This window comes from Hippopotamus amphibius, chromosome 1, assembly GCF_030028045.1.
Source record: "Hippopotamus amphibius kiboko isolate mHipAmp2 chromosome 1, mHipAmp2.hap2, whole genome shotgun sequence".
In the NCBI taxonomy this organism is placed as follows: domain Eukaryota; kingdom Metazoa; phylum Chordata; class Mammalia; order Artiodactyla; family Hippopotamidae; genus Hippopotamus; species Hippopotamus amphibius.
In genome coordinates, this window is record NC_080186.1 from 171,709,701 (window position 1) to 171,721,908 (window position 12,208).

General features: G+C 34.0%; 1 protein-coding gene across 1 annotated transcript in view; it reads right to left on the minus strand.

The window, feature by feature from the left end:
- Positions 1 to 2,827: 2,827 nt before the first annotated feature.
- SLC12A2 (solute carrier family 12 member 2) overlaps positions 2,828 to 12,208 on the minus strand; it is a 97,054-nt gene continuing 87,673 nt past the window's right edge. The window contains exons 23-27 of the mRNA XM_057736047.1: positions 11,494 to 11,605; positions 9,641 to 9,727; positions 8,270 to 8,405; positions 7,894 to 7,961; positions 2,828 to 6,643 (exon numbers count right to left, since the gene is read on the minus strand). Of these exons, the coding sequence (XP_057592030.1) occupies positions 6,508 to 6,643; positions 7,894 to 7,961; positions 8,270 to 8,405; positions 9,641 to 9,727; positions 11,494 to 11,605 (539 nt within the window). The 3' untranslated portion in view covers positions 2,828 to 6,507. The remainder of the gene's footprint in view (positions 6,644 to 7,893; positions 7,962 to 8,269; positions 8,406 to 9,640; positions 9,728 to 11,493; positions 11,606 to 12,208) is intronic.

Here is a 12,208-nt window from a genome sequence, read left to right on the forward strand (position 1 = left end):
ATAGTAGGAAAAAAATCAACCAAGCTGCTTTCAATTTCTTTAGAAAACACATAGTACTCTGCCTATTTTAGTGAGAGAAGACTCTCCTATTGCCATTCTAAATGCATTTCTAAATGGCTATTGCATTTCTAGATACTGTAGGAAAAGCAGACTCTTCTGTGATCTGGAGTCTACTAACTGAGCTTTTCTACATTTTCCCACGGGCCATGAAGAGCCACCGTCAGGGAATGGAGAAGGGAAAGAAAGCCTGGTGGTGGTTCTGGGGTTGGGAGAGGCTGCCCCCTGGTAGGGCAGGGACTGGGGTGGGAGTTCTGGAGAGATACTACCCTAAGGAGAAAGGACAAGAGAGGTGTGCAGTGGAGTTGCTGCAGACTAGCGAATCAGGAATCCTCTGCCAAATACCCTGTGAACAGAAACTTTGAGTTGGGATGGCTGTGGGACTGCTGGCCTGGGGTGGAAGACCGGGAGGGGAGTGGATATTAAACATTCGGTTGCAGAGCTTGTCAGTGGCGTGGGTTTGGCCTGCAAAGCTGTTCACCTTTGAATCAACCTCTGGAACCTGGGCAAACCAGCACCTGGAGGAGCCAGCCACCGGTGTAGACCAAAGAGCTGAGGTCCTTCCCTAATTTCCTGGGCTATGTAAACCCCAGACTCCAAGGGCAAACCCAAAGGAGAGAGCATGGCTCCTGAAAACTAATGAGGTTATTCTAGCTGCCAACATACCACCTTTTTACTACAGTTGTTGAACTACTGGGATTGAGTTGTTTTTATCAGAAACTATAGAGAACACTATGCAGTGACAGTCTTACCTGAAGAATCAAGTCAAGCCTAGAGAGACAAACCAGAGAGAAGGAAAGGTACAGACAGCCCTAACACTGTTCTGAGTCCCTGCTTAAACAAACCTGAGTCCCTGAACTCAGCTGTGTTGCTCGACTTCTTTTTCTGTTAGCGTGCTTTGGGTTCTATTCCTACCACTGAAGAAGATTTAATATAAAAGGAAAATACTGAGGAATGTGGAAGGGAGGGCATTATCTGAATTCACAGCTGAGAGGAGATAGAAATAAAGTGTACCCTATGGAAGAAACTCAATAGATAAGGCATGGGTAAAGGACAGAGGCCACCGTAAAGAAGGGAGGGTTATACTGAGAAGTTACATTTGTAAGCAGAAGACTTTCACTCAGAACAGAGATTGTTTTGCAGGAGCAATTAGGTTTTAACAAACCCTCCAGGTGATCTGATGCACACTAAAGTTTGAGAACCACTGTTCTAGTCAGTGTTTCAATACATAATACACCTGTGCTTCCCTATTGTCAATTTTATGAAAAACACCAAGTGTGAAATTTATGTCAACAATGCTAAACTCACAAATGCATAGATAGTAAACAAAGGATTATCTTTACTGATAGAACAGCCAGAGAAAGACTACCTGAAAGAGGTAGGTCACACCTCTGAGAATAGTACCATATCGCTATCAGGAGATGCCGATTAACATCAACAGACTTTAAAATTCAGAAAAAAAATTAAAAAACATTAACTTCCATTCCTCACAATTCACTGTTTCCCAGAAGGAAGAATGAATGCAACACTTTTAGCCATAAAAGCAATCTTTCACAATCCTTGAATCTCCTTTTCTTGGAGTGTAACTTTCCATCCTACTAGTTCCACCCCAATTCCCAAATAGTCCTTGTCATCTTTTAAATGTCTTAACTACTAACACTTCTAGGAAACTCAAAGTTTTCATGGCTTAAGCAAAAATAAAAGTAACCTGTGTTATATTGGTCATACAGATAAACTCCTAAATCTCACTCCTTTTCAAATTGTGACAACCTCCTTTAAAAATGGCTTGCTGGGGACAATTTTATTTAGAATGTAAAAGAGCAAATACAATCATATCTTACAGCAGTAGTTTTTATATACCTTATGTGTACTATATGTAAATCAAAAACTCATAGCCTGCATACTTTTAAAACTGGTCTGTTATTAGAGATGTAAGCTGGATATGAAGTTATCCTGTAAACTACTTCCCTGTTTTAGACTAAGTTAACACTTCCAGAATAAAATCTCCACAATCCTCTACCTCCAAAGCTTATTCAGGAGTATTCTAATGAAATTCTGACAAGTACTGAGTCTGGGGTGTCTGTTTTTTGCATTCAGTACCCGTGGATCACTGATCCTATTCTGTGGATCAAAAAAGTAAATTTCATTTGTAGCTGTGGGCAGACTATCTTGCTAATTGGCATTCATATGCCAGAAAAGTGGAACAAAGGATATGTGTTATTAACAAGATACTATCATTTTGGGTAATGAGTTCCTGATCTGTGAGGACAGCAGTCACAAGAAAGGCTGCAGGAGGGGACAGATTCAGAGGTCTTCACATTTTCCTCTAAAACAGTAGTTTCTAACTCTTAACTTTGTCTAGCACAACATTCAGTGGTAGATTCAAGGGGGGAAAATGGACTGAAGCTCTTAATACAGTTTAATAGCCTACCTGAAACTCCTATGCCACATGTAAAACGAGTCTGTGACCACTGCCTCCAGACTCTATAAAGAGCAACGAGACTGAGTTCTTCAGATATTCTACGAGTCTACAAAAAGTATGTCTAATTGATTAACCCACCAACACCTTTTATGTATCTACTATCTGAACTAGCTAAACTATTTTCTGATGAGTGTATCCTAGGACTTGTGCTGTCTTTATTCAAAGAGTTAAACATTAAACTACCATCTATTTCCTCTGATCCTACAAACATCCTGTTGATACATAAATAAAGACAGAAGTGTATCAAAGCATTTTTCTTTTATTCCCAGTGAATGAACAAAAACACCCTGCTGGCTCGAAGATGTAATTACATTCCCGTTTTGAAAACCACTGGATGCTCCGATGATAAATGACACATTGATAGATGCCTTTGAATTCTCTCTTAAGAAGTGAGTAAACTGGCCTCAATAGCAGCTTATTGGAGAATAAGCAAAAAGCAAAGATCATACAATGGACACTTACATTTGTTTCAGATCTATTAGGAAGCCTGTGGCCAATCTATACTTGTAACTGTAATTTGCACTACCTGAGCACACACTTGCTGGGCAGGTAAGTATGGGTAGTTTGGAAATGACCAATCTATCCCAGCCATTAAGTTATAGATCAGGCAGCAGTGAATGCATAATGGCGATATCCCTAAAGATGAAAGATCTGTGCTCTAGGCCAACATCTTTTGTTGATTTATCGCATGACCTAACTCACTGCAATGCTCCAAGCTACTTTCTCAATAGCAGAAGAGAGAGAAATAGCTGTCCTGCACATATAACACACCTACTGTTATGTTCAAATGATAAAGTGAAAATGCTTTGTAAAATTGTAAATTAGCTTTGCCAAAAATCTTAGGAAGAAAAAGAATCAGATTATACTCAGGGACTGTGAATCCATTTTAATCTTCTGGTTTCCTCATTCATAAACGTGATTTAACCAAAAGACAAAGGAGAATTAGAAAAGTTAAATCATTTACAAGATATCAAAATGAGCTGCATCTGATATGGTTCAATCTCACTGTCGACATAAATAGTGATTATTTCAAAGGCGTAAATAAATGATAGTGAACAATTTCAAACAAGTTTTCCAAGGCATGACTATTAAAGTAAAAGCCATTTTAAAAATGCAGACATCCATGAAATAAGTTGTATAAATGAGGTTAAATCACAGTTGACATAGATTTATAAAACATTAAAATATAAGAGTAGACATTAAATTGTTTTAATGAATCCACTTCCTTTATTGCAGTAACCTCTGTACAAAGCAGCAACTGCAATACTCAACGTTAAAACATTAGAAAAGCATTTGTGTGAGTTATAGTACAGTATTATCAAAATATTACATTTTCAAACTTAGTAGATAAACATTCACCAGAGCTCAGATCTTTAAATTATTTTTCCATAGTTTTTAAAAATATGTAATGTCAGAAAGCATAAAAAAAAGAATGTAAAAGGAAACCTAAAATACAAATGAAATAATGTAACAAATAAATATTTGATTTAATTAACTGTTAATAATCAGCTTAACACCACCATTCTTTAAACCCACTGAATTTTTACCTATAGAAATAATGAACTGTCATATGCCACTGCATAATTATTTATTTCCAAGTTATCACCAATGATTAGAACTTAAAAAATTTTGGCATTAAAATAATCAAATTCAGCATAAATAAAATAGAGTAGAATAGCTTCAACACTAGTTACACTAGTTAGCATCTCTAAGAATTATTATTAGAGCACTATAACAACCTTGAAAATTTTGACCTGGTGTCTAGTGTTAAGTGAAAGTAAAGCATTTTTTTTTTTTAAGTGAAAAGCTTCTTACATTATTTCAGACAATATTACCCTCCCCATTATGCATATTTAGATATATTTTATGTACTTTATACACATATGTATGATGCATGACATTTGGTTCCTGCAGTACAGATCACAACAATGTTTTCCTGAATGGGAAAAACTTTAAAAAAAAGAAAAAGAAAAAAAAAGTAAGTGTACCTGTGCACATTTCAAGATAGCAGCACTCAGTTATGCCCTATTAACCATTTAAAAAGTTCAAACATATTGTTTACTGAATATGACATTTCTACTGTCTTCCCCACCCCCCAAAACACTACAAAACCTCCAATAAATGGTACAATGCAGTGAGTTATAACATAGGAAAAAACTTTTAGAAAAACAATTACCTCATTCTCTTAACATTCTGAATTTAAAATTATCAGATCTCCGTTATATTAACTTAGTTCATATTCATGCAGCAAAAATGTTGCACTACTGAACAACAGTAGTAATTTTATAGATTTCTATCAAGATTCATGAAAACCTACATAAATTATTTACCAGTGAAACCTATACCAATGATCACACTGAACAGTACTTTAGATGAGATAGTCTCCATTTCCTAACTGAATGATACCTGTGTGAAGTTACATGCCCTTCAAATGATCACCTTTGTTCTCCATGAAACCTGTCTTTCAATCTGTGAACTCATGTTTACTGAAACAAAAAATTTAATGTGATGAATCTTGATCACTTTAAAATGCAAAAACCAGCAATGTGTCACTATACACATATGCATCTGTGTATGCATATACATATATACACACACACATACAGATATGCAGACATATTATCCCTTGAAATGTTTCTAGGAAATCCTTCCTTGAATAAAAAATGAAAAACTTCACATTAATAATTGCATATAAAGCTTTTAGTAACAGTACAGATGCACTGTCAAAATTGTACTAGTAGACTATGATGTCAAAACAGACATTTCAAAAGCACAAACTGGCAGTTTTTCTTAACACAAAAGTTTTAAAGTATTAAGAATGGATTAAATTTAAATGTTCAGAATAATCTGTTCAAACCTGAGTATATTAATTAAGACGATGTACTTGACAATTGAATGAATTAAGCCTAAAAACATTTCACTAAGAAACCAGTGGTCCATTTAACCATTTGATGAAACACTAAGTATTTTAATGACTTATAAAAAAGATGGTGTAGTGATATTCCATGTGTTTACTGAAATATTCTATTAAATGACAATGCTTTGTCTAATTTTCCTCCAGAAAAATCTTTTAGCATTTCGTAAAAGTCCCTCAAGATTTGAGGAAAGCTCTAAATTAGGACAGATCTTTCTTCTAATAAATACAAATTATCTTAAAGATTTTGTCTAAAGAATGACAGTATGTGATTTTTCAGCATGGTATACAGAAGTACTGGATAAATCTTCAACCTTCCCTAAGGTTTCAAGAACTAATAATCAAATAAGATATAAATAACAGCCAATCAGAGGTTTAAAAAAAAAGTCTATTTGGCCTTTCCCCCCTGGATCTACATTTATACATACTCATACAAACCTAACCTTGGGGTCACTTTTTGGTTCCCATTTTTTTTCTTGAATTTTCATTAACTCGCCTTAATTCTCACCTTTAATATCTAACAGACACCTTTACAAAAGTAATAGGAAATATACAGTACTCAACACTAATTGGTCAATGGAAAAAGAAAAGCAGTGTCCGTTTTAAAGTGGAAGAGACTAGAAATAAAAATAGCTGAAGGCAAAGTTTGACATTCTACAAATTTATAAAAGAGGATATAGTGATGAAATTTGGTTAATTTCAGAAGGCACCTCAAGGCTAAAGGCTTTTTGTACTCCTTTCATCAATCAAAAAATAACACACTTTTATTGCTATTCAAGTAGCAAAGGAAAACTTTACTCTCACAAGCTTCAGTCCAACAACAAGGAATCATCATTCACTAAAACTGAGATACAGAATTGACTAAAACTGAAGTCTCCATACACATATCAATGGAGCAACTTCCCTGTGTGCTTTCAAATTAATGAAATAGTGAAAAAAAGTCACAGTTTGCCATTGTGATGTTAACGTGTCATTGAAGATTTCAGTGATAGCAGTTATTTCACTAGGCACTGAAGTACCGTCTGGAGGGCTGTACACTGTGCAGATAGAACATTTAAGAATAGAAGGTAAGGACACTCTGATGATTTCCACGGACCAGGAGAATGGGTGGTAGGTCCTTGGATAGAGCTTCTAACCATGCCATGTAGAGAGCACTGGACACAGCACCTTTTCGTGCAACTGGGAGACTCCTGGTACCAAAAAAAGAAAGGAAATAAAACAATGCGTTTAAGTTGAGAATAAAATGTAATAGAAGTTATAAATTTAAAAAGTCACAGTAATAGTAACTAAAAATTTCTATAGTTATTTACAGAATAGTTTTGAGTGCAGGGAAATTCTGCATATAGTGTAGCAACTACTACATTTACATGTAATCATTCCCATTTTTTTTAAGTTTGAACAAAACATTTCTTAAGAATAACAAATAAATATTTCTATAAACCCTAACACATTTGGTATCTAACATTAAACCTCAAATTTCCCCTTAGAATTCTTTCAGGAGAAAGGGATGTTTCTATCTGAATTTCGATAGTGGTAAGTATACATGGACAAATGAAATTCAAACATGATTAATTCTACATATTAATGTTCAAGTTCTTTTCTCTCTCTCTGAGCTTTCACTTCCATTTATAGTGGCAGTATGTCCAGTTGTTCCATAAAGTGTTTCTCCCTAGATTTCTGTATTTTAGTGACTTCCATTACAGATATTTGATTACCGTCAGCAAAATCTGAAATTTTCCGGTGTATTAAATATTTGTTGTTAATCAAAATAACAATCCTTTGGTGTAACTTTATTTCATCATTTGGCATGTTTCAGAGATCTGAGCCTTCTTTACTTATAGAAGGACCTGGGCTCCAGGACTGAGAAAATCTGAGTTCAAGAAAGATCTAGCTAACCTGGTTTAGTGGAGGAAAAGCCAGAGTGAGCAGAAGCATCAATATTCAATACAAGGATAATGTGTCTGTACGTAAAGTTTGTGTATGGGAACTTGAGGGTGGAAATTCAGATAGGAACTACTTTTTTAAATTTAATCCTCCATGTAACTTGATGGAGTTACTTCTTTGAAGAATCTCACCAGGATCCAAATTTTAACTTGCAGCCCTCATACCCCACAAAAATTGATGGCTATGCTGTGGTGTTTCCAAAGCTAAGGAATTTTTTTAAAGTGGGAAAAAGGATAAAGGGAAAACCCCAGAATAAAGTATTCGATAAAGAATTACTTAGATTTATGCAAGCTTAAGGTTAATTTTTTTTCTTTCCTCCTATCTTAAATGATTTCTTAATATGCTTAAAGCAAAGTATATTTAAAAAGTTTGTTTTTTCATAACCACTAACTCATTATGGATGTTATATAGATATATACTTGGTAATAGAAATGAATCCTAGTTGAATTATCATAAAATGAATACCCAAGAAAATTTTAGTATAGGTATTACTTACATGACAATGATATTAGCTGTGTTTGAATGTTCCTTTAATAATTCATTTAACCTGATCTGTCGGTATGTCTGAAATGAAACAGAACAAAGTCATTCCTAGACCTTTTGAAAACTGGAATTTACCCTGTTTCATAAAACTCTAAGTAGACAAAAAGAAACCAAAATCAATTTTGGTGTAATAAAAATATCTGTTCCTGAATTAAAAAAAAAATAATGCTTTGCACTATTCAAGTATAATTACAACTTACTAAAGTAGATTTAGTTTACATAACTGGTTCCTCTCATAACCAGCTTCAGTTCCTGATACTTATATCTTAAGTATTTAAAAAAAAATCACATGGAAGATTAATGAAAAGGAAGCAGGAGAGAAAGAATACCTTTGTCTTATAAAGTTCAAGCTCATTATCTGTTATGCGCCATGGTTCATCTTCTTTCATTTTATCTGCAACATCTTGTTCTTTATCATCTTCGTGAAGTCTGTACGGCTCAATCATTTCATCAAAAGCTACAATACTTAAAAAAACAGAACACAGACAATGAACTTTATATTGAATTACTTAACAGTAAGATCTTAAATGCTAAATTATAACTTGAAAATTTAGTGTAATTATAACTTCAGAAGTTAGTGTTTTCCTACTATCCTGCTCCCTTCTATACCCTATCTATAACAATCACTCTGCCAATTGATTTTGAAAATAGCAATCACTAGTTTCTCCAACTGATTAGAAATTGAGAACCAAATTCATAATAAAAGAATTGCAATTTTATCTGCTAATGCAGATTTCCTTGTTTCTGCCCCTGCTCCCACATCCCTCCCCGCCCCGACCTAAATAAATTTCATCACACTATTGAATAGTAAGTCAAATTGTGTTATTCCTTTACTCAAAACAATCGCTTTCCCAGTTCAAGTACCACTGAAGAGAAGTAGTGTAAGAAAAGGTACTAGAACATTTTGAAGGGAGGACAGGGCAGATATTAAACATTTAAGAAGATGCAGAATTAAGTTCTAGGTTTAAAGATACTTAATAGGACAAAAGATAGTGAAAGAACATGAACAGCATTTGAATCCTCTATGAATATGAAAAACGTATTTTTCAGTATCAGTCTCAAACAAATCTAGTAAGAGAAAAAAAATGTCTGACTACAACCTTACAAGGCATACCTTACTGTTTTCTACTTAAAATGAATTCTTTATACAAGCTTCATCATATATTCAACATATATCTGAGAATAATTAAAATTATGTACAGTAATATAAATATATACAATTATAACAACTTCCATATACCATTTTCAGATAGAATAGTCCACGAGTCTACTTTTCTTTGACTCTTGAGAATTCTGAATGTAATTACTATCGGCAAATTCTTAAGATTTTTTTTTCCTATTTTAGTAACAAAACAAAACAGTGGAAAGTAATACACGTGGAGTAGGGACTGAGTGGTCATAATGAACAACGGAAATTTAAAGAACCATGTGGAATTCCTGTGGCACCAATGATTTTCAGAAATTACTTGTAAATCAGTAATTGAAATCTCTAAATATTGAAAAACCTTTAGACTTACCTCAATATCTGCAATAAGCATGCCAACTATCAACTAGATTTAAAAAAAAAGTTGACTTCACATGTAACAGCAGGCAAAACCCCTAGATAATTACTTTAAGTTAAATGATCTGTTAGAGTGTCTGAGTATGTCATTCATAAAAGAATCAGAAATTTATACAAAGTAATTTATCCAATAACTTACTTCTCTTTCTTTGGTTTAGTATTAATATCTCCTAAGACCATGATATCAGAGAAGTCTATCCGGAACTTGCTAAGCAAAGTAGCCATCCTAGAACAAAAGTGAACAGCACTGAGATATACAAAAGATGTATACAGAAGTATTTTTATTCTATTTAGAGCTGAATTTATATGATTTATAGAAAAAGAATGATATATAAGAAAAGCCTATCAGATGCTACACAAAGTCCATCTGAATTAATTCATTCTATTCATTCACAAAGTAGACATCTACATTCTGAGTAGAAACTTGTGTTGTAGTCTTTTACTTTCTCTGAATCTCTCCTTAGTATTCAATAATGAATGGACACAGCAAGACGTTAATAATGAAATTGGAATGGCAACTAGTTTTTTAAAAGTTAACTTTAGTCAAATTATACTGATAAGTATATAGATTTCAGTAAAAACTAGTAAACAGTTATTTTAAAATTATTTTTGGATTATTCTTCTGTCCCTGAAGAATGCATATTTCAAGGTCCAATTATAACTTTTTGGGCCAAAGTGAAGCTCTAACTGATGGCAGGTTAAGTTCACAGCTTTTTTTTTTTTTTTTTAAACTGGGACAAGCATGAAAAGGAGCTCCAATAAGCCTTTGATTTTTCAGTAAATAAATACCTTTTTGGAGGCAGAGTTGGCAATTAAACTTTGATGGTAACAACAAAAGTTGAAACACACATACAGGAAAAGCAATTAACAAAACAGGATTTTACCATAATAAAATTAGTTTTCTAAATTAAGATAACAGAAAACAAGCTATAGGTTTATCTTTTAAATTATTACTAGTATTTCTTGCATAATTCATAATTTGAAATGTATAGACACTTAGCTCAACTCCAGTGTAAATCTACTAAGTGTCTAATATGTATTATAGGGCCCACAAAACTCAAATCTAAGATAAGAAAATAAATATAATTCAAGCCTCATAACGTAATGATTGGTATCAAGTACATTGTGTTTCAGGAAGGAAATGTAGCAACTAGAAAGAAACAGGGAAGGTGACAATAAGTACTGGGTTTTAAAGAATGGAGTTACTTTAATAGAGAAGGGAGGCAAGTGAAGAATTACTTGTAGTAGAGAGATGAGAGCAGGCAAAGAGAACTAAAAGTCTGAAATCATATGTTTAGGGCAAGTGCAGAAATGTAAACTGAAGTATAAGGCATATTTGGGGGAACAGGAGATAAAAACAGGAAACAGGAGGACAGACTGTAAAGGGCTGTGACTGTCACACAGACTTTCTAGAGTATGTAAGAGAGAGGAAGTTAAAAATATTTGGGGCAGAGGCATCACATGATTAAAGCTTTGCTTTCCAAATGTGAAACTGGAAGCAATATGCACAATGTATTATGAAATGGTCTGAGATGAGACACAGGGTTATGTAGAGAAGCACTGAAACCAGAACTAGGATTGTGACAAGACAGACATAAATAAGAGAATGGACAATACCATCCTGCATTTCTGTTGTCTACAAGTCTACAAAATATAACGCATATATGAATATGTCACTTTTGTGTACTTTTTACCGTGATTTTTTTTAAAAAGGCTGCTTAACACTTTGACGCTGCAATATTTAATAAAGGTTTTCTAAAATGTCAATATATTAAAAAAATATTACATATAAGTAAAACCAAGAATTTAAACTTAACATTAAGACTAAATTAAAGAGAATGAGGTTTTATTTGTTTAACCAGACTTTTCAGCTTCACTACAAAACAGAGCAACATGACTGACATTTTCTGTACTGTCTGTTATCCTATCAAATCTATATTGAAATAATCAAGTACTACTAGATAAATGCCCATCAATTTAAAACAGACTTACGCTCTCCGGTCATGGTCTATTCTGTTTATTTTTCCACCAATGAATACTCTGATCTTACAATCTTTCCATTTTTTCTTGGTAGTCAGAAGATAAGGTATCAATAAGGTCAAACCTGAATCATAAAAATATAACAAATCATTTATTAAGAACTTTTAATTCAAGTTAGTTGCTAAAAACACCTTTACTACAACTCAATATGAAAAAAAATCTTTTTCTGTCCTTCCTTAATAATTCAGTCAAAAAGCCACTTGGCAGGCCTGAATAAGGAGGGAGACCCAGTGGAGTGAGGGCCCACGTGAGGAAGGCAAAGAAATGGGATGCTGGCCTGGCAGGACAGGGAGACTGGTTATACCAAGACTGAGGGAAAGATACTATTCACTGAAGCTAATGGGAGCCATGTTTCTCAATGGAATGAGAAACATAAAAAGGGAGAGGCTGGAGCGAACCCCGCATGCTGCAATGGAAGTGGTTTCGATCTATACCCGTATATACAAATAAATGGGTGTGTCTTTCCTACATCTGTCCACTACGAGGGCCTGGGAGCAGTGACATCCTAGTAGAAACAGGCATATCTAATGTCCTGACTTTTGCTTCTAAATACCATTCTCCACTAAAAGGAATCAAGGTTCTTTGGATAAAGGGTGATTCAAGTGCTGGTGTAGGTAAAGTACAAAACTGAACCTGGAACATCTTATGTTATCAGAAAATAAAGAAT